Source organism: Diceros bicornis, chromosome 20, assembly GCF_020826845.1.
Source record: "Diceros bicornis minor isolate mBicDic1 chromosome 20, mDicBic1.mat.cur, whole genome shotgun sequence".
Taxonomy (NCBI): domain Eukaryota; kingdom Metazoa; phylum Chordata; class Mammalia; order Perissodactyla; family Rhinocerotidae; genus Diceros; species Diceros bicornis.
The window spans coordinates 55,313,568-55,339,541 of record NC_080759.1 but is presented as its reverse complement, the minus strand read 5'-3'; the positions used below and the strand labels follow the sequence as shown (position 1 = coordinate 55,339,541).

At 40.2% G+C, this 25,974-nt stretch overlaps 1 protein-coding gene across 3 annotated transcripts; it reads left to right on the top strand.

Annotated features, from left to right (window-relative positions):
* Window positions 1–11,048: 11,048 nt before the first annotated feature.
* LOC131419302 (tigger transposable element-derived protein 1-like) lies at window positions 11,049–24,829 on the top strand. 3 transcript variants are annotated; one of them, XM_058564364.1, is made up of 3 exons: window positions 11,049–11,123; window positions 15,239–17,111; window positions 24,313–24,829. In XM_058564364.1, exons 2-3 carry the CDS (start codon window positions 16,157–16,159, stop codon window positions 24,573–24,575), a joined length of 1,218 nt encoding a protein of 405 aa, XP_058420347.1. In that variant the 5' UTR covers window positions 11,049–11,123; window positions 15,239–16,156; the 3' UTR covers window positions 24,576–24,829. The 3 variants fall into 3 exon arrangements, with proteins under 3 accessions (XP_058420347.1, XP_058420348.1, XP_058420346.1); XM_058564365.1 differs by lacking the exon at window positions 11,049–11,123 and adding an exon at window positions 12,869–14,225; XM_058564363.1 differs by lacking the exon at window positions 11,049–11,123 and having other exon boundaries at window positions 14,234–17,111.
* The last annotated feature ends 1,145 nt before the right edge of the window (window positions 24,830–25,974 follow it).

Sequence of the window (25,974 nt, the reverse complement as noted above, 5' to 3'; positions counted from 1 at the left end):
CAAGCAACGAACACAGAGGCAAGATTTTGTTTTAGTTTGGTTTTGGTTTTTTGCCATAGTTAACAGGCTCAGTCTAGATCTTCTGGTGCTGAGACAATCTTTCCACAACTTGAAAGGGTGGGACAAACTGGATGTATTTGTTTGCTACACCTGCCAAAGCACAGTACCACAGAATGGGCAGCTTGAACAACAGAAATTTATTTGTTCACAACTTTGGAGGCCAGAAGTCTGAGATCAAGCTGTCGCTGGGGTTGGTTTTTTCTGAGGCCTCTTTCCTTGGCTTACAGATGGTTGCCTTCTCTGTTTCTTCACATAGTCTTCCCTCTGTGTGTATCTGTGTCCTAATTTCCTCTTCTTGTGAGACATCATATTGAATTAGAGCCTACCCTAATAACCTCATTTTTACTTTTACCTCTTTTAAGGCCCTATCCCCAAATCAAGCCACATTCTGAGGTACTGGGGATTAGGAATTCAACATATGAATATGGGGGAACACATTTCAGCCTATAACATTGGATAATTCCCAATACAAGGAATTTTGTTCCTCACAATTTACAACCAGCTGTTATGATAATGAGTGATAGCCTCCCAGAGGCTCTGAGTCCTGCTAAAGTTTAGACAAGGATGAGCAGTGATGGACATTGTGCTGAATGTGCTTTGTGGGGTCCTGGGTGTGGGTCACAACAGGCCAGGAAAGCCAGGGGAGGCCAGCACCCACAAGTGTTAGCCAGAGAGGCAGTAAATCACATGGCAGGGAGAACATGACAGCATGGAGAGAGGAGGATCTAAGTGTCAGTAATTCAGGAACCAGAGCCCAGGATGGTCATTCACTCAGCCATTCAACAAACGCTTATTAACTGCCTAAATTGCATCAGACACTGGGCAATTGATAATCACCTTTATTCACTGAATACCTACTGTGTGCCAGGCACTGCATAGAAATTCTTTTAGTATTTATCACCCAAATAAAGAGGAGGAAACTGAGACTCAGTGAGCAAATCACCTTATCCAAGTGGGTATGGTGATTAAACTTCAACAACTCTATTCTTTACCTCTAAGCTGCACTGTCCCAAAGAGAACTCAATCCCCGGCATCAGTGGTCCACGCCATACAAGTGATGGAGTGCTGGGATACAAGGTAAAGAGAGAGACGGACAGAGCTACGGAATCCCTGTGGAGAAAAGAGAAAAGAGGTTTAGTAAGCTTTCTCACAAGTGTCATTTGCATTTTTCAGGCTGTAAAGGGATTAAAAGAAGGACAGAGGAAGGAGATTATAGGCAGGGTGCAGAGTAGAAGAGGCTGTAATTTTGAGTCACCTGCAGCCAAAAGCATTTTAACTGACATGACAGTATCTGCAAATTTCATTAAAAGTGTTGCTTATTTTCCTTCCCTGAGATGTAATAAAGGGGAAAAAAAAGGGACATAGATATAGAGATGATAGATATCCTTGGCACAACACTGAATTTCACACACTTCAAAGCAATGTATGTAGTATGTAAGAGTTTAAAGATGAAACCTATATAGAGAAAAATAGAACTTAAATCTATGATTAATTAACATTTAAACTCTAACCCATTATAATTTCCAATGTTTTCAGTTCTATGATGTTGGACGTACAGTTTGTATTCCTTATACAAAAGAGCCATACATAATTTCTCAGTATTAAATATGCAACATTTTGATTTCTTTAGATTCTTTTTTTTCTTTAGAAATTTGAAAATCTGCCTCTAAGCACTAGGGAGCTGACATCATAGAAAAATGAGATGAGTTTTACGCCTTACCGTTGAGCCATTGGGAGTTGTACTGCACAGTACAGAAAGGAGGTAAGTGACCAGAATTCAGGTAGCAGCATGTCCCAGGAAATCAAGGGCCTTTGAAGCATAGAGCTCCCTGCTCAACACAAGGAGAGCCATGGAATTGTAGAGGGCATCTCCGTCAAGTTATTCAACTGTAGAATGGGATGAAAGACCAAAAATGTATTCCACAATGGAGACCCCTTTAATGATGTTAATAAGTTACATTTACCTGCATCTTAATTGAAGCATTTACAATAAGCTCTCCAGAGATCATGAAATAAATGAAAGACATTTTCTACTCTCACTTTGATGGAGATAACTGTTTATAGTCATGGATAGACAAGGAGCTTCTGTGTGTCTGTGTGTGTGTCTGTGTGTGCCTTTTTGCAGTTACTAAACTCCATGCCATTAAATTGCATAACATTCACAAAATATGAAGTTAATGCCATTCACTGAAATAAGATTATTGTATATGATCTTTTATTACAAATGCACAAATGATCATTATAGATTTTTCTTCTTTAATAAAGAAATCAACTTAAATATTAACAGAAATAAAAACCAAAATAGAGGATTGGCATCTATTATTTTCTGTTAAAACATATCTCAAATATAGTAAATAGCCCAAAATAATGTGTGTTACGCGAAAGAATATGTGGATATTTAGCACTATATGACCTAAGTATTTTCATGCAGACACCTTGCTGTCATGGAGACATCTGTTGTGAATCCAGCACTCCAAATGCAACCAGTCATTAGCTGGAAAAGCTCTTTTGAGCGGCAGGAAAATCTTTATTAGTTATGTTACCAATAGGTAATATGGCATTGTGGTTAGAATCAAAAACTTCAGAACCAAACTGTTTGAGTTTATGCCTTGGTTCTACCACTTACCACTTATGTAAACTTAAGCAACTTACTTTCTTGTGCTTCTGGGTTCTGTTTTGTAAAATGGGGCTAATAGTATTATCTGTGAGTCAATACACTTAAAGCACTTAAAACAGTGCCTGGCAAATAATAAGTGTTCCATAAGAGTTAGCTATTATCACTATAATTATTATTTATTTCCAATAACTGAATATTAATTTGAAAATAATAAACAGAAAACAGTAGTTCATAAATAACAGTTCTGAGATTAGTTGAATAATCAGGAATTTTACAATGATATTTCTTTATTATCAATTATTTTAAAAAATCAATTAGTACTACTGAGTTACTTTCCTAGGGCTGCTGCAACAAATTATCACAAATTGTGTGGCTGAAACAACACAAATTTATTGTCTCATAGTTCTGGAAGCTAGGATTCCAAGATCAAAGTGTTGGCAGGGTTGGTTCTTTTTGAGGACTCTGAAGAAGAATCTGTTCCACGCTTCTCTTCTAGCTCCTGGTGATTTCTTGACAATCTTTGGCATTCCTTGGCTTGTAGAAGCATCATCTTGATCTCCGCCTTCATTTTAGCATGGAGTTCTCCCTGTATGCACATCTGTCTCCAAGTTTCCCTCAAGTGAGTAATCTCCAAATAAGGTTACGTTCTGAAGTACCCTGGGTTAGGACTTCAACCTGTGAATTTTTATGGGACAAAATTTAACCTGTAACAACTATAAATTTGTACAATTCTATGTTTTGCTATGATAACAATACTACCTTATTTTCGCAATATGTGTATTCCATATTAATTTATGTGTTATTCATAGGCTGCTTATCCAATTTGAAGATAGTTTCTTCTTTTGTATTATTATTTGCTATTTTAATACTTATTAGTACCTCAACAATAAAGTAAAATAGGAGAAAATCAATTTAATACTACCTCCATATTTTCCATTGATCAAATTTAATGGACACAATTAAATTCTCATTGTATGTCTCCTATTATGATGAACATATTTTAATTTTTATCAGCCTAATTTATTTATAAGCCTAAATTGTCTTTATAAAACACATGCACAATTGCTGGGTTAAAGGCTGTTTTTAATACTGCGTCAGAAGAAGTCACATCTAGCCTCAACTCCTGTAACTACCCTGCTTGCATTGACTCACATACTCCGGTCATAGTAAACTACACGCAGTTTGCCAAATGAGCCATACCCGAAACGTTGCCTGAAATGTTCTCCTCTCACTCACATCACCTTTGCTCCTTCTAAAATTCAGCTCATAAATCACTCACTAACTATGCTCCTCTGATTCCCTGGAGCCCTAAATTCTTCTGTACTACCATAGTGTTTTGCACAAACCTCAGTGTGAGTGTGCACATCACATTAAACTGTAATCAGCTGTAGACTGTGCTCTTTCAACTTGGCTAAGGCCGTGAATTACATTTCCCAGAATCCTGTTACTTGAGTAGCTCAGAGTTAGAGTTCAAAGGAAGAACTTGAGAAAGATTTGGAAAATGGAAGCCTACTAAATTCTTAACTTATTTTTTATGTCTGGTGAATAGATGTCTCACTTGATTCACCACAATGGAGAGTTTATAACCCCTTCACTAATTCTAGAGTTGAGTCAGTTCACAGACCCAGAGCCTTTTAAATGAAACAGAAGCCTGATCTCCTTGAGGAAGGACTGTGCAATACTGCTAGAAATTAACACTGTAAATCTTCCTTTTACTCATCTCCAAAGGGACCTGAGACTATTTACCAGGGTGACTGTGCATTAGGGAAGGGAACTTACACTTTCTAGGGATTACTGGATATTGGTTCTGAAGTGATTCTTATTCCTGGGGACCCATAACGTCATTATGGCCCACTAGTCAAAGTAGTTTATAGAAGTGATTAATGTAGTTGTGGCTCCATTCCATCTCATAGTGAGCCTAATGGGTCCCCAAATTTATTCTATGGTTGTTTTTCCAATTCCAAAATGCAAAGTTAGAATAAAAATACTTAGCTTCTATATTTCTATATTGGTTCCCTGAGCTGTGGAGTGAGAACTGTTATAGTAGGAAAGGTAAAGTCGAACTGGCTCTACTTCCAAAGTCATAAATTGAAAGCAATATAACACTCTTGGAGGAAATGTGGGGATTTAGTGCCTCCACCAAGGACCTAAAGGATGTAGTGGTTGCGCAGGACAGCTGAATCTTGGAAAATGACGATAGAGTATCATAAACTTGATCATATGGTAACTGCAATTGTAGATGAATGTTCCAGTTGTGGTTTTTTTACTGAAGCAATGAAAACATGCCCTGTTAAAAGGTATTAATGTGGTGAATGTTTTTATGCCTATACCTTTCAATAAAGGGTGCTAAAAGCAGTTTGCTTTCACCTGGCAAGAACAGCAAAACTGTACCAACTCTCCAGCCCTAGGTAATAATATAGTTCACAGGGTTCTTCATGGCTTCTACATTTCACGATACATTATGCTGACTCTCTACATTGATAATATCACGCTGATCCAATCTGGTGAGCAAAAAATAGCAAATATCCTAGATACCCTGACTATACACATACATGCCAGAGATCGGAAATAAACACCTCAAAACACAAGGTCCTATGGTAGAATGTCTAGGGTCCAATGTTCTGGAGGTATGTTGAGACATCTCTTCCAAGGTGAAGGCCTCTTTGGATTGCAGTGTGCTGCTCTGACCTATTTAATAAGAAACCTAAAAGGCTATCAGTTTTGTTTTGTTTTTTTGTGTTTGTGTGAGGAGGACTAGCCCTGAGCTAACATCCATCGCTAATCCTCTTTGTTTTGCTGAGGAAGGCTGGCCCTGGGCTAACATCTGTGCCCATCTTCCTCTACTTTATATGGGATGCCGCCACAGCATGGCTTAACAAGCGGTGTGTCAGTGTGCGCCTAGGATCCAAACCCGCAAACCCTGGGCCGCCAAAGCGGAGCTCGCGCACCTAACTGCTTCACCACCGGGCTGGCCCAAGACTATCAGTTTTGAATGAAGACCAGATCAAAATAATGCTCTGCAACAGGTCCAGGCTGCCATACAAATTGATCTGCCATTGGAGCCTTTTGACCCGACAGACCCAAAAGTGCTTGAAGTGTTTGTGACAGATGGAGATGCTATACAGAGCCTCTGACAAGTCTCTATAGAAGCACATTGCAGATATTTAGGATTTTGGAGCAAAGCTCTGTCACCCTCTGAAGATATGTTCTCTTTTGATAGCTTCTGGCTTGCTACTGCACCCAGGTAGAAACAGAACATCTGACTGTGAGCCACTAAGTAACCATTCAACCTGATCTGCCCTTCAAAAACCGGAAGATGTCTGAGCCGCCAACTAATAAAGTTCAGTATGTATAGCAGCACTCTATCATCAAGCTGAAATTTCATAAATGAGATTTGGCTCAAGCAGACCTGGAGGTAAAAGTAAGACAACACAAGAGACTCCGACTTGCATGGCTCCTTCTCCTGCTGCATTGCCTCCTCTCTCTCAACCCAAACATGGCCACATGGGGACTTCCTTGATGAAGGAAGAAAAATTCTAGTCTAGTTTATAGAAAATTCTGCATAATATACTGGTGTCACCTCAAAGTAGACAGCTACAGCAATACATCCCTACTTTGGAGGACTCTGCAGCAGCCCCACTTTTCAGGGACCATAAAGGACTGTGATGAATGGAAGCCCTTTCATTGAGCAGAACTTCAAGTGACGCCCCAGTTGTTCATTTTTCCCGGAGGGGCAGATTATCAGAAGTATATTTCCAGACTGATTCATAAACAGTGGCTAATAGATGGGTTGAGTGATCATGAACTTCAAAGAAACAGAATTGTAAAACAATGATGAAGAGGTCTGGGGAAGAGGTGTGTGGCTAGACCTCTCTGAATGGTCATAGTATGAAGATACTTTTGTCCCGCTGTAAATGCTAAGGAAGAAATGCAGGAGGATAGAATGGAATATGCAGAAGGGTTTAAATCAGTAATTCTTAGGCTTTGAGGGGCAGTCACAAGTGCTTTCAAAAACTTAATGTTATATAGGGCTTCTCGCCCAAAAAACACACACACTGTACATACTGTACTTTCTGGAGGTTCATGTATCTTCTACTTTAAACCATATCTACAAACTTCTTTGACTCAAGTTCAAGAAAATCTCTTTTAAATAATTTGTATCTCTGAACGATCATAAATCAACTAATTAAAAGATTTCATAAGGAAGTTAAAATCTCTTGAAGCCTAGCCCCTAAGTAAGCAGCATGGGTAAGTGGATACTTTGACATGTTAGAATCTATTCACTCTCTTTCTCACTCAGTCTCTATTTTCTTTTCTTTGTTCATTCTTTCTAACTAAAGAACCATGAAATTGTGTAAATGATCTTAGAGATCAACTAACCTAATTTTCCTTGCCCTGGGTTTTATTGATGAAAAAACAAACCCAAAAGGTAAGCTAAAGTATAAGCATGGTATAACAGGAAATCAGACATAAAAATAAAAATTATAACTAATATTTACAGTGTACTTAGTTTCTTTGTGCCACACACTCTTCGAAGTGTCTTACATGTACTAAATCATTTACTTCTCACATAACCCTATTATTACCATCTCTAAGGAAACTGAGGCTTGAGAAGTAAATTAACTAGTCACAAGTCACATGGCTGGCATGTGATGAAAGTTCTTGATACGAGGTCTGACATAGATAGGAGTCAGGTGCATAATTAATAGCAGTTTCTTTTCCTTTTCTTGTTCTGTCTCAATAGAAATATTTGATGACGGAGGGACTAGAACTCAATTTTCCTAACTCCAGAGCCTTTTCTACCCACAAACCCTCAGTCTTGCCTTCCTTGCCTTCTCCTTTCCTGTCCCTCAACCTGATCATAGTTAGACAATAAAGCATCCACATTTGACTATATGCAATTTGCTTCCTCTTTAATCAGGAGTTTCCCTTGAGCCCACTCCTACAAAAAAAGCTTACCTCAATTAAGTTCCTTTTTACTTCTTTCTAATTTTATTGCCCCAAAATATTTCACCTTAATATAAAAATTCTGTTACTAGTTAAAATAATTTTCTGCACATTTCAATGATTACATATATTAATTTATTTTTTATAAATTTATATTTATTAATATTAATATAATTCTCCAAATTATTAGTCTACTTTTCCTTATTTGATCTCTATACACTCCCTTTAACCAAAATCCACCCATTTGATATATTTAGGTAGACTTGATATGAGAAAATAAACTAATCCTCTCAAAAAAAAAAGTGACATTTGCTCTTTCATCAGAGATTCTAACATCTTTTATTTTACTTACTATTACCACCACCACCTCTAAAAAAAATACCGCAGCTCTTCAGCAAGGCCAGTATAGAGACTGCCCTTCCTGAAACTGCCAGCTTCCCTTTCCATGAAATGGTTTAGCTTCCTTAACCATTTCTTATAATTCAAGCCCTCTGTCTCTTCACGATCTCTTCTTTAGATCATTATGGAAAAGAGGCAAAACACTGCTCAATGTAAAGGCTTCCTAGACTCTCAAACATCAAAATTCCAAATGTTCTTCTAGTCTTAGACGTTATAGCCAGCTCACCTTGAAACTAACGTAGAGAATAGGGGCTAAATATGTTTAGCATAAAGTCAGAGAGATGGCATGTGACCAGCAAATATGAATTCTGAAATTTCAATAGTATTATGAGCAAAAAAGTATCAAAATGAGGGAATAGCATATTTTCTAGTTTTCTAAATAAAGTACAGGTCTTAGTAGCAAGTAATTGACTTTTCCAAGTAGTTTTATTAACTCAGAAACGCGACTGGGTGAAAGCTTTTGTTGCAAGGAGGAAAAACAGCTTTCTGCTATCGCATCCAAAAAGGGTTTTGAAGGCATAAGTTTTCTACTGGAGTATCACGTGACTCTGCTCACCAAGCACAGCAACATGTTGCTCTCGGACTTGCTAAGAACATGATTATTGTTCCTGAAGTATCTGAAAGCTTCTGAGACCTTACCAAGTTCTTCACTAGAAAAAATGAGGGATGTGCTTTACAGCACATTTACACGTTTATAATTAGAGGTAGTGTCTGATCAAGAGCCACTAGGACACTGCACACCTTGCATTTTAATTTAGGATTCATGTTAGAAACTATTGACTGAGAGACGTTATTTATCTTATTTTAAAAACTTGATTGCCTATCTACTTTTTCAGCCCAGAATATTCTATAAAATGGCATAACATCCTTTGTGGAAATTCTTCCAATTTTTCCCCTTGTATTCCCAGTGCTGCACTAGCTGGACCTTGTGAGTTTAATCATACTTTCTCCTATACAAAGATTGCGAATATCCACGAGTCTTTTTAAGCCAATTCTGGCATCCCGTCATCAGGCTTATTAACAAGTTACTTTAGGGATCCACATGTAACAGAGGCAGAGCTTACAAAGCAGTCACCAAAACAGTATGAGACAGTTTTTAGGATTCAAAATGAGATAATAATGCACTAAAGATGTTATTCTTGGGGGCCAGCCCTGTGGTGTAGTAAAGTTCATGTGCTCCGCTTAGGCAGCCCAGGGTTCGCAGGTTAGGATCTCAGGTGTGGACCTACACACCGCTCATCAAGCCTTGGCTGTGGCGGCATCCTATATACAAAATAGAGAAAGATGAGCAGGGATGCTAGCTCAGGGCCAATCGTCGTCAACAACAAAAAAAATGCAGATGTTATTCTTTAGAATTCCTTTTTCTTCGGTTTCAAAAATTTGTTGCAAAACTCCTGCTGCAGAACATCAGGCAGTTCCTCTGATGAAATGATTTTTTTTTCAGTCTACTGTAAAACATCATCCACGTTTTCATTTTGTTGTTCACTCTATCCCGATTGTGTACTTGTGCAAACAGGAGCACACCAACTAAATGGAAAGCTCATTTCCATTTCCTGGACTTGAACTTTTTACAGCAGGTATGAAAAATTTGAGCCTGGAAGATGTTGTGGGTGTAGAGAAAAGAACCATGGACACAAGCATGCCTTGTGAACAAGATTCATAGTTTGATTTCTCAGAGGAGCCAGAGGTCCACCTGTGGCAAGACCAGATGAGAAAAAAGATTCCTCTACAACGTTAACAAAATCACGTCATTCTCACTTTCCCTTGAACAGTATCTAAATTAAAAATAGAATACAAGCATGGTTAAACACTGGAAAAGATTCTCACTTGAGAACAAACCTCACTCCAAAAAAATCAGTGCTTATGAAAATAAAGGTTTGTATCTCAGAAAAGTGTCAGTGTCCACACTAAATTATAAGTGACAGGAGAGGACACCAGGGACTTTTGATCTCTATATTCTAAAGGCTAGAAAAAGGCCCAGTACACAATGACCTCCTAACTTTCAAACATTTACAAGGTGCCAGGCACCTGTCTAGCACGTTCCTTGTATTAATAATACGGATACACCACCAGGAGTACCATCACCCACATCGTCTAGATGAGAATCAGCACATGTCTAGTACGTCCTGTGTATTAACAATCCCAATACACCACTGGGAGTGCCACCACCCACATCGTCTAGATGAGAACCAGCACCTGTCTAGCACATCCCCGAGTATTAACTATCCCGCTATCCCACTGTGAGTATCTCCACCCACATCCTCTAGACCAGAAAAAGCACCTGTCTAGCACATCCCCGAGTATTAACAATCCCGATACACCACCGTTAGTACTTCCACCCACATCGTCTAGATGAGAACCAGTGTACCCAGTCGACACAAGGTAGTACAAGACGGGTTCAACTCAGGCCGTGTATCTTAAAGCCTGTACATTTTCTATTTGTTAAATTAATGGTATTGGTTAAGATCAAACTTCTAAAATAGACGAAAAAAAGGTGGCCGCAGATATTTAATAATTCTTCGGGGACATTCTCGGATAGGTCAAGACAGGGATGGCCTCTAAGGTACCCAAGAAATTAGAGGTCATGCCCGAGGAAGAAAGAGGGTCTGCCTCAGGAAATAGGGAGTGAGAAAGAAGGCAGCAGCAAAAACAGAGGGGCAACCAGCGGGGAAGGGGCGGCGGCCCGGCCAGGTCTAAACACCCCGCTGGCGGATGAGGAGGACAACGCAGGAGTTGAAAGAGGGGTTGGAGGGAGCGGCCGCGTCTCTCCCAGGAAGGAAGGAGCCTCAGAGACCACCGGGCCGGCGCCCCAGGGCACCCGCGCTCGCCCCGGCGCACAGGACGCGCCGGCCTCAGGAGACGCCGCCGGTCCTCAGGTCCGGAAGTCTGACGGACGCCGTCCCAGGAATTGCACTGAGGGGGCGGCCACCCAGGCACCGCCCACACGCCGGGCGCGCTGTGATTGGCCCCAGCTCCGCCCGGGGTCACGGGCCGAGCTTCCTATTGGCCACGGCACCGAGCATGCGCGCTCCGCCGTGCGCGGGCGCGAGATTGGCGGGCTTGGCGCGCTCCCAGAGCGGCCTCGGCCCGGCGCCGGCAGGTGAGGACCTGGTGGCCGCTGTTCCCCGGTGTGAGCCGCCCGCCCAGCACGGGCCGAGGAGGAGGCGGCCCAGGGTCGGCGAGGGCACCGGCCTCCGCGCCCCTGAGTCCCTCCCTCTCGGGCCCGGGCTGGGCGCGCGGGTCGGTCAGGAGCCCGGCGCCGCGGGGCCGCGGGCGGAGGGCGGGCTGCGCCGGGGACTCGGCCTGGGCCTCCCGCCGCCTCCCGGGAGCGGGTCCCGCCGTCCGCTGGCGTTTGCGCGGGCGGAGCTGGTCCCGCAGGTCGCTGTGGGCCCCTCCTCCGGGGGCGTCTTTGTTGCGAACGCTTTTCTAGACGGGATACAGGGCACATCGGGGGCGCGGGGACACGGGGGGTGTCGGGCAGGGGCGCTGGGAACGCGCGACTGTTCGGAGCGTGGACCCGGGCCGGACGGGAGGGGGCGGCGTCCTGCCCCACGGCTCCTCCGCCTGACCTTGGCCCTGCGGGTGCCGGGGAACCGCCTCTGAGAAACGCGGAGTACCTGTTTCATAAAGGTGGTTGTGGGACTAAGGGGTTCGTGCTCTGGCGCACCTAGAGCCGTGCGTGGCTCTTGGAAGCGATATGAATTGTTAGCTATGACAAGAGATCATTCGTTTGAGACATAAGTACGTGCTGTTTGCCAGGTGCTGTTCTGATGCCTAGGCATAAAGTTGAATTAGATATAGTAAGTGAATTTACTTTTTAACGTGTTGTCTAACGTGGTTATTTTACCAATTACTTTCTTTAAAGCTTAATTTGCCTTTAGTCAAGTGTAATGGTCCAGAGAAGAATAAACTTAATTTTAACTCTTAGTCGCGGTCCAAAAGCCTAAATTGTGGTTTGAGTTTCAGTTTAAATCTTTCTTTACAAATCTTTCCTGACACTTCCCCTAGATTTAAACACTGTGTAATAGTATGAAAATTTTATGAATGAGTTCTCTTTTGCTCTTGATAATCTCCTGTGGAAAAGCATGTTTGAGTGTATTGGAAGTGTTTTTCAATGATAATATACTCTTTTTTAGAGTATAAGCAAGTTCATTTGTGTACTACGATTAGTTTGCTCAGTATTAGAATGAAAGGTCCATCAAGAAACCTGCAATTGTAATTGAATTGTTTTTTTTTTGTTGTTCTCAAAAAGAGCAACAACAAAAAATCCCTTTTTGTGAGTGCTGCTATCTTTTATATCACTAATTGCAATTTTCGGATAGATATTATTATTATCTGTCCTTGAAAGAGGAGGAATCCCAAACCAGGTCACTTTAGTGGCTTGCTCAAAGTTACACCTCTCATAAATGGCTCATTCCAGGATTCAAATCCATGTAGTCTGATTCTAGATTCTGACTTTGAACCGCTGTGTTTCTGAATTAGGGATTAATTTCTCTGTGACCCCTAGTTTAGTGGTGAATATTCTCTCTCTTTTAAGTGCATCCATTAACTCTAATCTAAGGCTAATTTAGTTTATCTCTGGTAGAATAGGTACAGATTCATCTTACTCTAGAATTTTTGTGCTATAGTATATCTTATCTGTCTTCTTTTGTAATTGAAGGGACGTTTTCCTATTAACATATGGGAGTACTGTGTAGTCTTTCAAGGACCAAAAGCATCTCAGAGAAAAGATAGATAAATCTAGTATTTTTATTAAAACAATTTTTTATTTGTATTTTTGTGTGGATGTTGTTGCACTCTTAAAGACTTGAGGGACTTGATATTGTGCAAATCTGTTATGTAATAATCTTTTTTTTTTTTTAATTTTCAATGCTGTATAGCTTAGAGCAATCAAGGTCTACTCATCATTGCACAGACATGCTATAACTATGGCAATTTTTAAACCTTTCTTAAAAGAATGGCCATATGTGGCTTTGTGTTTACAGGCATACCTTGTTTTATGGCACTTTGCTTTATTGCTCTTTGCAGATATTACATTTTTTACAAGACTTTCCACCAGGAAAAAGATTATGACTAGCTGAAGACTCAGATAATGGTTAGCCGTTTTTAGCGATAAAGTATTTTGGATTAAGATGTGTATATTGTTGTTTTAGACATAATGCTATTGCACAGTAATAGACTATAGTATAGTGTAAACATAATTTTTATATGCACTGGGAAACCAAAAAATTTGTGTGACTTGCTTTATTGCGACATTTGCTTTGTTGCGGTGGTCTGGAGCCAAACTTGCAGTATCTCCGAGGTATGCCTGTACGTCCCTTGCTAGAGAGGAGTTGTTTTTTCAGTCTTTGGAACACCCTCATATAGTTCAGTATAAAATCTTGATAGGTGTTCATACAGACACCCTCCTTTGAGGGTGGTTCTTAACTAGGGCACCTCATCAGAATCTCCATGGGAGTCTTGACAGACTGTACATGTCTAAGTCTTACCTTCCTAGAGAGTCTGATTCAGTAACTTTACTGAGAGACTCAAGCTCCCTGGGTTAATTTGATAAGGATTTTGGGTTGAGGACCATTGGTGTCAGGGAATTTGCCTCATATTCTTTCTTGCTAATCACTTAACTTTGAATGTGATTAAACTTTGAATAAATTTTACAAGTTTATTGCCCAAGAAGTTAGTGGGAAAATGCCCTGAAGGAGAGAGAGAATGGTAGTAAATTCAGGCTTGAAAGTAGATGTATGTGTACTACTGTGGTGTTCTGGTGGGCCCCCCTACACTGTGGGCCAGTCAAGCCTCTGCAAAGGTTACTACTCAGGAGTACATAGGACCTGTAACAGTTTCATGTGCTAAATTGAACTGTTCGTCTTTAGACTTCCACGTTATACTGTTTCAGACAGTTCCGGCTACAATAGCTAGCAGAGGCTTTTATACCACAAGAGGACATGTGAGCCCTAAATTATCAACCATAGTACTTCAAACCTCATCACACTAATACTCCTACAGCATGGAAGCTACGAGAAGAGTGTCTCAGAAAGGAGAAGAGTGTCTCAGAAAGGAGAAGAGTGTCTCAGAAAGGAGGAGAGTGGTCAGCTGGGTTGAATCCCGCCAAGACATTGGATTTGGCAACTGGGAGGCACTGGTGACCTTGGGAAGGGAAGTTTCAGTGGAGCAGTGATGGAGCCTTGGAGGGGTTGAGGAGAAGGTGAATAATACAAAAAACTTTCAAAGTATTTTGTTAGGAGGTGCCAGGTTAAAATCAAATCCATTTATTCATTGTGTACAAATGCCAGGCACTGTTAGGATGTTGGAGGGTACAAGGATAAACATGATTCATGCCCGACCCTCCAGGAACTTACTACCTGTTGGAAAAGTCACAAAAGCACTTAGGATAGTAACTGTTTTGTAAGGGGCTGCCGAAGCACACAGGAGGGGCACTTCACCCTGTCTTTTGAGTTCAATGAGTTAAGACATGTAAAGCCACCTAGAAAGAGGCCAGGCACACAGTGAGTCCTCAAAGTGTCTATTAATAATAGCAACATTTACATAGCACATATTATGTACTAAGCATAATTTAACTCATTTAATCTTTACACCATTAGTGACTAGTTATTATTCCCATTTACAGATGATGATCTCTTTTTTTATGTGAAAGTGTGTGTGTAAATGTAACAGCTAATGGCTTTTCTTTGAGATGTATCCAAGCCTAGAGCTAAAGCCAGGTGAAACGGCTGAGGCTAGGAGATGTTCCAAGCTGAGGGGCAAGAGTGAAAAAAGGCTTAGAGGTGTAAAAAACAGCTTGGTACTTTGAGAATGAGTAAGTCCCGAAGTGTGCCTTGAGAGGTGAGAGAAGGGAATGAGAGACAAAGATGAGCCAGCTGACAGGTTAACAGGCCCCGCGTCCTGAAAGCCCTTAGACTCCGCTTAAAGAATTTAGTTTCACCTGGGGGCAGTAAGGTGGAAGCTTTTGAAAGGCTTTAAGTGCTGGAGGAACATGATCAGATTTACATTTTAGAACCCTCTCCTTCACTGCAGGCCTAAGGGTAAGTGGGGAAGGTGAATGGAGAGAACAGTTAGGAAACAGATCTGTTTTCCAAAGAAAACATGGAAAGAACTCAAGAGCAAGGAAGTTTAGTGAATTAAGGAGGGTTTGATAAGAGATTTGTTGTAAAAATCCCTGCATCCTAAAATAGTAATGTTTCTTTTTTTCTTTTCTAGAGATGATAAATAGCCAAGGATTTAAATCCTGGCTAGTCGGAGCTGAAAAACTAGAAGCATTGAAAACTGACTACTTAAAGCAGACAAAAACAGTATCTTCAGGGCATCAGGTCATAAAACCAGAAATTAAAGGTAGAGAAGAAGACTTTTTTGGCTGAAAACTCTGAAAGATCAGTCTTCTGAAGCTAAGACTTTATATTTTAACATTTCCTGGAGGGTGTATTTGTATGAAGGGGGGTAGGTAAACACCTAACAATGAAAAAGAAACCCTCCTGATTTGATATTACATGTTCCCCATCTGCCATCTCCTCCCTTCCTGTGCCTGTGACCCTCCCCAAACCGCCCTGTTGCTTGTAGGCCCCCTGAGCTGAGAGGCAGCCCTCACTACTCCATCAGCACCTCCCAGGGCTGCCTTTACGTCCTGGAGAACTTTGCAGAGTGCTTGACCAATTCACAGAAACCTGTATCTGTATATGCAGAGGCTTCCTGATACGTACGATACATACACACACCTCGTTTTATTGCAGTTCCCTTGATTGCCCTTTGCAGATATTGCATTTTTTACACATCGAAGGTTTGTGGCAACCCTGTGTTCAGCAATCTGTCGGCGCCATTTTTCCAACAGCATTTGCTCACTTCGTGTCTCTCACATTTTGGTAATTCTCTCAATATTACAAACTTTTTCGTTTTTATTATATTTGTTATGGTGCTTGTAATCAGTGATCTTTGATGTTATTATTGTAGTTGTTTTTGGGCACCACGAGCCACGCCCATATAGGACTGCGAACTTAGTTGGTAAATGTGTATGTTCTGACTGCTGCACTGACTGGCCGTTCCGTCATCTCTCTCCCTCTCCTTGGGCCTCCCTGTTTCTTGAGATACAACAATATTGAAATTAGGCCAATTAGTAACACTGCAATGGCCCGTAAGTGTTCAAGTGAAAGGAAGAGTCGCACATCTCTCACTTTAAACCAAAAGCTGGAAATGATCAAGCTTAGTGAGGAAGGCATGTCGAAAGCTGAGATAGGCAGAAGGCTAGGCCTCTTGCGCCAAACAGTTAGCCAAGTTGTGAATGCAAAGGAAAAGTTCTTGAAGGAAATTAAAAGTGCTACTCCAGTGAACACACGAATGATAAGAAAGCGAAACAGCCTTATTGCTGATATGGAGAAAGTTTTAGTGGTCTGGATAGAAGATCAAACCAACCACAACATTCCCTTAAGCCAAAGCCTAATCCAGAGCAAGGCCCTAACTCTCTTCAATTCGATGAAGGCTGAGAGAGGTGAGGAAGTGGCAGAACAAAAGTTTGAGGCTAGCAGAGGTTGGTTTATGAGGTTTAAGGAAAGAAGCCGTCTCCGTAACGTAAAAGTGCGGGGTGAAGCAGCAAGTGCTGATGCAGAAGCTGCAGCAAGTTACCCTACAGGTGTGACTGAATTGCTGCAATCTCATGATAAAACTTTAACAGATAAGGACTTGCTTCTTATGGATGAGCAAAAAAAGTGGCTTCTTGAGATGGAATCTACTCCCGGTGAAGACACTGTGAAGATTGTTGAAATGACAACAAAGGATTTAGAATATTACATAAACTTAGTTGATAAAGCAGCAGCAGGGTTTGAGAGGATTGATTCCAATTTTGAAAGAAGCTCTACTGTGGGTAAGATGCTATCAAATAGCATTGCATGCTACAGGGAAATCGTTTGTGAGAGGAAGCGTCAGTCGACGCGGCGGCAAACTTCATTGTTATCTTATTTTAAGAAATTGCAACAGCCACCCCAACTTTCAACAACCACCACCCTGATCAGTCAGCAGCCATCAACATCGAGACAAGACCCTCCACCAGCAAAAAGATTACGACTCACTGAAGGCTCAGATGATGGTTAGCATTTTTTTAGCAATAAAGTATTATTTAATTAAGATATGTACATTGTTTTTTTAGACATAATGCTAATGCACATTTAATAGACTACGGTATAGTGTAAGCATAACTTTTATATGCACTGGGAAACCAAAAAATTTGTGTGACTCGCTTTATTGCTATATTTGCTTTATTCCAGTGGTTTGGAACTGAACCTGCAATATCACTGAGGTATGCCTGTAGATAATAGGGTTAAATTTAACTCTTGTGAACTTATGCTGCCAAAATTATTTGGATAATGTAAAACTAATTTAGAATTCTTATGAGGTATCCCTTTCATAATATATTGATTTTGGATTATTGCATTTAATGCATACATACGACATACCTGATTATAAATTAATATAACTTCTTCAAACGATTATTATCAAAGCTATATTTCTGATAATATTTTAAAGTGCTTATAGAGTTCATGTTTTATAAGCCTGGAGATGTAAAGTATATTTTGAAATTTTATTTTTATATTTTTTAATATTCATTTCTAGCATTGATTTTGGTTGATGAGACTAACATTGTCAAATTTCAAACTTTTTATGTATACTATTTCAGGGCAGGTATGAAGTAACCTGTGAAATATACACATATGCTTGATAACAAATGGATTTTCTCACATTGATTACTTAAAATAGCCTTTAAAATAGCTGGGATGGTTCTGATGCCTGTATCACAGGCAAAGAAACTAATTAATGCATGGCAAAATGAAGTAACTTGTCTCAGCACACAGTGCTGGTTATGGAAGAAGGTAGAACACAAATTTAGGTTTTAGTTCCACTCTGCTCTGCTGTGCTGCCTGAGAGAAGAGGTTACCTGAGAGTTTATGCTACTTAAAAACGAGGGTTTATGAATGTTTTCTAAATCTGCTGGTATTCAAAATAGCCTTATTTCATTTCTTCTTGGAATGAAGACAGTTACACATAGTGTTTACCTTACCAATAGGTGTAAAAAATAATATATTAATTGTTGTTTATTGATTTAATACAATTTCAAATCCACTTGTTTGACTTAAGTGAAGTTGTTTTAATTCACTTGTTTGTAACAAAGACAAAAAAATTGTTTTAATGTAAGAATGAAGTCAGTTGTATCAGGATGCCATCATCTCATTTGTTGTCCATGATAAGAACTCTAGCCCAGCTGCTGAGGGGCCCTGCTGGGGGCTGATCAGTAAGAACATGTCTCTGCATGTTCTTGGCTATGGACATTGCCCTAACTGTGGCAAGGGGACATTTAGACTAGAAATACCAAGAGTTAGGATTACTCCAGAGTTTCGGTGTGGGCAAGGCAACACTTTGCTGACCTAAATAAACTCTTGGAAGACCTTGGGGCATTAGCTCCTACCATGAAGTGACTCCCTTATGAGTAGTGGTGACAAACTGCACAGTGGCCCCATGAAGGAGATCAGCCTGCCCGCCAACACAGTGCCATCATTACCTAGCAATATGCTGTGGAACAGTAGTGTGATTAATCTGTCATTGGTGTGGAGTGTGGTATGTTTTGTTGTGTTATTTCTTTATTGGCTTATTAAGAGACATTATCCTGTGTGCTATTGGCTTGTGAAAACTATTATAAGTCCCACAGTGAACCTGTGTTAAATAAACTTGGCAAAGACAGTCTCAGTCTCTGAGCATAATTTTGCCCCCAAAATGAAACAATTGGCATAGTCAGCAAACTGACCCAAAAGTAGTAATAATAATAATTGGTTGGTGCTATGGGATATGTCATACTCCATTGCAAATTTGAAATATAGATTGATAAATTATGTTAAATTTATAATTGACCAAAATTTGGTAAAGCCCCTTACTAGATTGACAAATTTTAAACTTAATATACTACTTGCTATCAACAGCGTCCTGCTGAAATTTTAAACAGGCTGTGAATGGACAAATTGATGGAGATGTTATAGTTCAGATGCTAACATTGGCCATAATAATTACTACGTAATTACTACTACTTTACCATTTTATGAACCATTTGGAATGCTCTGTTAAGCATCTATAATAAAATATACTTTGAACACTGTTGTGAAAGGCAAGAGGACATAGCAAATGTGCCTTGCTCGTTAACCCTACCAAAATTACTCAAGAGGTGGTTTAGGGGTAGAATGGATTTTATATTAACTTCTGAGGACCCCTGGAGACCTATTGAAGACTTAGTCCAGGCGAAACTTGCAGTTAAGGAAACTCCAGATGTTGGCCTGATCAGCCACCCCAGTGAGTTATATCCTATATTAAAAAGAGCAATGAGGAAGAAATTCTAGCACTCTTATTAGGAACATTAGTGACATAGATGATGATAGGCAGAAAGGAAAAGTGCTAGCACAAAAAGTGATCTCCAGAGTAGGAAGAAACCCAGACCCTTTTGCTCCTAAGGGCACAAATCCACAGCCCAAGGACGATTTTTATAACGCTTTTGACCCCAATAAGTTTAACCTACTAGAAGCTAGGCCCATGAAAATAGGCAAAACCACAACAAATGATAATATGGAACCAATCCGAGTTACTAAAGAGAGAACTTATATTAGACAAGAAATGACAAAAATTAGAATGGAATTCCAACAAGCTGATCTGGACACAAAACCCGTGGCTATTAGATTTATGGTCAATAGGGGGACGCAATCTGGACCTCACAGGAGCAGAGCTTGTGTAACTCTGACCTATTACCACTGATACTAAATTTAATCAACAACTTTAGAGCATTTGGAGAAAATGATCCTAGTTTACGAAAATCTTTGGCTGGATAGCAGCAACCTGGGCGTTAAGATGGCCTATACCTAATATATTATCCCTTAAAACATCTCCATGGAAAACAGCAAGAGAAGCTACTAATATAATAATGAGATTAGGAGTGTTGGCTGTGATTTATGACAGAGACAGACACTCTCACTACTACAAGCAGAAACAACTGAACAGATTTAAAAGGTCATCCTAAAAGCTGCACCCCCACAGGACAGAATATCATTATTTACAGTGTCCGCAGGCACCAGGAACACAGGAGAGCTGATGGACTTGGTAAGAATAGGTGAGGAGCGAAGTCAAGATCAAAGCACTAGCTTTAACACTAATGTATGTAGACAAAACAGGCATACGCCTAATGTAAACAGACCCAATCAAAATAGACTGTATACACCTAAATCTACAAGGACTCTTTAGCCACCTAAACCATTTAGACCACCACCCTTTAAGCCAAATTATAAAAACTGAAACCCAAATAGAAACCCCAGAAACTACTTAGAGTAGCAGAGAAATGGAAATAACCAACCTTTTAGAGGAAATACACCTACGAAAGATAGATCCACGGACCCATTTACTGTAAATAATAGCCCTTTATTAAACCTAATCCCATTAATAGACAAGCCACTGATAGGCAAAGGAGAGAAAGCCTGACAAATCCCTTATGGGGACTTAGCGTTTCTCCATCTCATGGCCCAAATGGCAGACAATTGCCCATGTGTTACAGTGGCTGTATAAATAGAAACCCCTTTTGTAAATAAAAATATTACATATATGGGACCCGCCAGGTGGCATAGCGGTTAAGTGCGCGCACTCTGCTTTGGCAGCCCAGTGTTCGCAGGCTTGGAACCCTGGGCGTGCACCAACGCACCGCTTGTCAAACCATGCTGTGGTGACGTCCCATATAAAGCAGAGGAAGATGGGCACGGATGTTAGCCCAGAGACAGTCTTCCTCAGCAAAAAGAGGATTGGTAGTGGATATTAGCTCAGGGCTAATCTTCCTCACACACACAAAAAATTATTACATATACTACTATGTTGTTAGTCACAGAGTGCCAAGTAACAATGATATAAGGTTATTCTACTAATTTAGAAAACTTTAACAATAAAAAGGGACTAATTGAAGGATTAGGAGGAAAATTAACCCATGGGTATATAGATTCCTAACAATTGATGATAGAGCGCCCATTAAAGCTAAGTGCCTTCCAGATCCCAATTTAGAAAACATTCTTGGAATGGTTGTAATAGGACACCATATAACAAGTAAGGATGTAACAATTCCTAAAACCAATTTGGCTATGGCAAAATAAACTGTAGTTAAGCTGCCTGTCCCATCTAAAATAACAAATATACACCAATGCAATCTTAAGGGAGGACATATTCAAATTAAGGGAAAAATTCAGAAACTCCTAAAGGAACAAATTGTTTTGCCTACTGTTTCACCAAATAAGCCAATCTGGCCTGTTAAAAAGCCAGGTGGATCATATAGATTTACAGTAGATTATAGGATTTAAACAAACACTCCAAAAATTGAGGGAGCACTCCCAGGTACAGGCACTATCATAAACAATATCACCACTGGATCTAGAACTTATACAGTAATGGATTAATCTGACCTGTTCGTTCCTATTCCATTTGATGAGAAGAGCCAACCCATGACTGCAGTCACATGGGAAGGTAGGCAATATCAGTTTACTGGGTTAGCACAAGGATATCTTAACAGCCCGGTGACAGCACACAACCTACTAACACAAGACATCCAAGCCTTTCAGGAAAACATAACACACGCAAACCGTTATTTCTTACATTGGTGACATCCTTATTTATGCCGATAACTTGGAAGAACAGACTAGGGTCAAGATAGAGTTAATTGAATTCCATACACTCAGGATGGACAACCAACTTAGTACCTTAGTACTAAGTCCAAGGACTACTATAAAATTTCTAGGCATAATTTGGCCCTCTGAAGGTAGGAAAATACCAGACCTAGTCATAAACAATATAGATTGCATACCAACTCTTACTACAAAAGAAGAATCTCAGAAAGTGATAGGACTGGTTGGATATTAGAAACAGTACATACCACACATAGGGATAATATTAAAACCCATCTATGAAATGGAAGAGTAGGGAATTCAGATGGACAGAAACTCAAGAGGCAGCCTTTACTTATTTGAAAAATGCTGTCAGAACTTTTACCACATTGGCACCAGCTAATGAAGACTTGAAATACAAGCTAGAGTGCCTATACTCAAAGGACTAAAACACCGGGATCCCAAATTTTACCCACTTGGGTTTTGCCCTAAGAAGTTTCCATGGTTCGAGAATAGATACCAACCAATTGAGAGGCTCACTTGTACACTCTAGGAGGCCCTACAAAATACACAGCCATCAATAGAAAATAAACCAATTAAACTTCAGCAGCTTATTCTGGAGTGGGTAAAACAGAATCCTGACAGAGGGGAGCTACCCCTGACCATGAAATCCTAACATGGAAATGGTATATTTCCGAGCAGGATATACAAATGGGCGGTTAACCCTCAGTGTTAACTGAGAAAATCTCCGCAGTGCCAATACTGGGCTTGCCAGAATTTCTGAGGGGTGAGCCTATGCAAGCTTGAGCACTCGGGCAACGGGGAGCACCCTGGTCCACAGCACTGAACAGTGCATGGTTTACAGATAGATCAGCCTCCATGACACAGTCCTCTGTTGGCAGGCTGCAGCCTTGAGGGCTAACCCTGACAGCACCAGGCTCAGGAGAGTCAGCACGATATGATGATCTAATAACCCTAAAACTGGCAATTGAACAATCTGTTAAGAAAAATCAGAATGAGGCATATCTTTTCTCAAACTCATGGGCAATAGGTAATGGACTAGCTCTTGTCCATGGCAGGAACATGGCAGGAAAATGACTGGAAAATAGGAAATAACATAACAGATAAAGACATAACAGAAAATAGCACTGGCTGATGTCTCCATATTTGTCACAATTGTCTCTGCACATCAGAAGGACAACTCTGAAGTACCTAAATTTAATAACCAGGTAGACAAACTCACTAGGAAAACTAGTGAGGATTCCTAAGATTTACCTTAGGAAACACAATGATTCATGGTTGAGGAGGAAACCAATTCAAAGCATAATCATTAAATAAGAAGGACAATGGAACATAAAACCTGAACACAGGGATATGCCAATTGATAAGATCATTGCATAGGCACATCACCAAACAGGTCATGCTGGCATACACGGCACTAGAACATGGTTAGAGAAAAGATATATACCTACCAAATACCTCCAATTTCAAGTTAAGAGATGTGAGAATTGCCAAAAGTTTAAAGCTGGAGGGTCATTAATGAATATTCCAGATAAGGTGAAAAAGCTGACAGACCCTACAAATAATACAAATTCACACCCTTGCCTCTATGAGAGAATAAACTATGCATGCACTATTTTGAACACATGGTCAGGAATAGGATTACCCTATCCTTCAGGAAAAGTGATCAAAAATTCACCATCAGAGCACTGGAAATCGGGGTTGCTTGCTATGGTATCCCAACCTTCATAGGATCAGACCAGGGCACCCATTTTATAGGAAAGCTAAGTCAAGATTGGGCCAAAGAACAGGGCCTAATGTGGAACTTAAACTTATCCTACAACCCAACCACCTCTGGAAGAATTGAAAGGTATAATCGCTTGCTCAAGCAAAAGCTTAGGTTGCTTACTAACAGTCTAGATATGAAAGCTTGGACTAAAACAATCTGAGAGACAGCAAGATCTCTGAACCATAGATATAGAAGGGATGGAAAAACTATTGAACTAATATTTCAGGCACCCACAGAGATAAGAATTAGCACTATCAACACCCTAGGATCTAAATTAAATGGAAAAGTATTAATTTTAAAAAGTAATGATATATACAGTACTGGGGAAACTAGCATTTGCCACTAATAAAATCCACTAGATGTCTGAAGGAAAAGGCATATTACATCAAATTAAAGAAAATAATATGATGCCTCTATAAAATTTTCAGGCATGAATAGCATCATCTTCAATTGTATGAACACTGGGTGCTGGCACTAAAAACATGGATATTTACTCTTTATATGACGGCAGTGCACCTAACAGTGGACACATTTTTGTATCATATGCCTAATATTTAGCCTAGCATGATGCAGGGCAATTATGCTCAAGGCGATATTGGCAGTAATGGCCATAACAGCTATAGGTTTTCCTGAGTGGCAAGAACAACAAGGAAGAATTAGAAATTTATGGGACACTCTCTTTATTTCGCAGTCATGAGTCAATCCGCTATGCATCTTGAACCCTATAAGTATTGCCAAGTGGGCCAGTGTGTCATGGCCACACTGCTTTGCTTATTGCTCACTATTGGATACCATACTCATTGCAGCTATGGATATTCCTCCAACAGCTCCAGAAACAGCAGTTGTGCCACCATTCCAAAATGGAATGCCACCTTCTAGTCCAGATACAACTCTACTGTCTGTGACGTCCTCTACTTTCTCCATGAAACACCATCCTGGTCACCTTATTGCAACTGAGGACTCACCTGCATCACTAAGCCCAACCTCTCCACCCCACCCTTCACCATCAGCACCATCTACAGTCTGGGGAACCTTCAATCGATGGAGAAACCAAATACTGAGGGAAGCTGAGGAAGCAGTAGAAACCTCCACTTGAATCTCCACAAGAATCAACAGGGATCCTGAAGACCACCCCCTATTAGACGCGGGCTTGGAAGGTGAAGATTGGGCTGAACTGCTAACTGACTCTGGGTATGTTATACCTCTGTGTATAGACCAGTACAACCAGGTATTGGCTTTCATAGTCTTCCCTTACCTTATCTTTGTGAATTAGGATCAACACTAGATACATTTTAAGGGCTCACTGAAAACAGCCCAAATCCTGATCTATTAAGCGTTTTAGCGTACTATTGTACTAGAGCAGCTGCAGAATATACAGAATGGGTACTTGGGTACCCACAGCCAAAATCCATTTCAAGTCTTATGGCCACTCATATACTAGGCCATCTTGCTGCTCTTGTTCATTCAGAATTTGGAGACTAGTTATTCACCCATTTGGTATCTCCAGGCATTGTCTGTTGCTTAAATTGCTTATTATGTTTAATAGGAAGAAGCTTACGTGCACCCAGTTCCAGCACAACTACATTTCCTATGCATATCAACACTAGCACTGATCTTTATACAGTAGATCACAATGTTCTGCAATATAAAGGCAAATATTTGGCTTTAGCCATAGACCAAGCATGGCTACAAGAAACTACAAAATTGTCTACATACATGCATACTAATAAGGATATATTAGAAAGGAGATTTAAACCATTATGCAGAGAAATGTATAACCACCAATTTAATATCCCATGCTATGGAAGAATTAAACATGCAGTAAGAAGAAATATTCATATACCATGTTGGTGGAATATGACCAGATATACTAAAGAAATACAATGGAGAGATTATACATGCTCTCTACACGCAGACCCAAAAGATTTGTCTGTAGAAATGTAGCAATGCTACACCCTTGTAGGATACTCTTTGAATACATTTTATCAGTTGGCAGGGTAAAAAATGACAATGCTAATGACACGTATAGAACCACAACCAGACACTCACAGGACACGTGACTGATATTTAGAGACATCACTCAAATGCTTATATCACTTAGCTATATGGCCTTGGATATCTGCGTGGGATAAGGTAGAGAACCATGATGATGAGGAGGATGATTGTTCTTTTTTATTGTGAAAAGGATAGGAAAAATACTACCCACACCACTCAAACACCCACCATACCAATCAATATATTTAATAAGACACTTATTGATTCCACCAAAAAGATACCTGAAATAAACTACAAATTATCTCCATTTCCATACAAACAACATCTATATTTAGGAGTCCCATGGGAATGTAATACCACTGACGGCAAAGAAGTTAGACTTTTGTCACAGAATGGCCTAACCTGTTCCATTATGGCAATCTAACCATAGATGAGACATCTATTGCCACATCCTTAGTAGAATTCTTTAACCCTTACGTGTTTTTTAAAACATGTAGTGA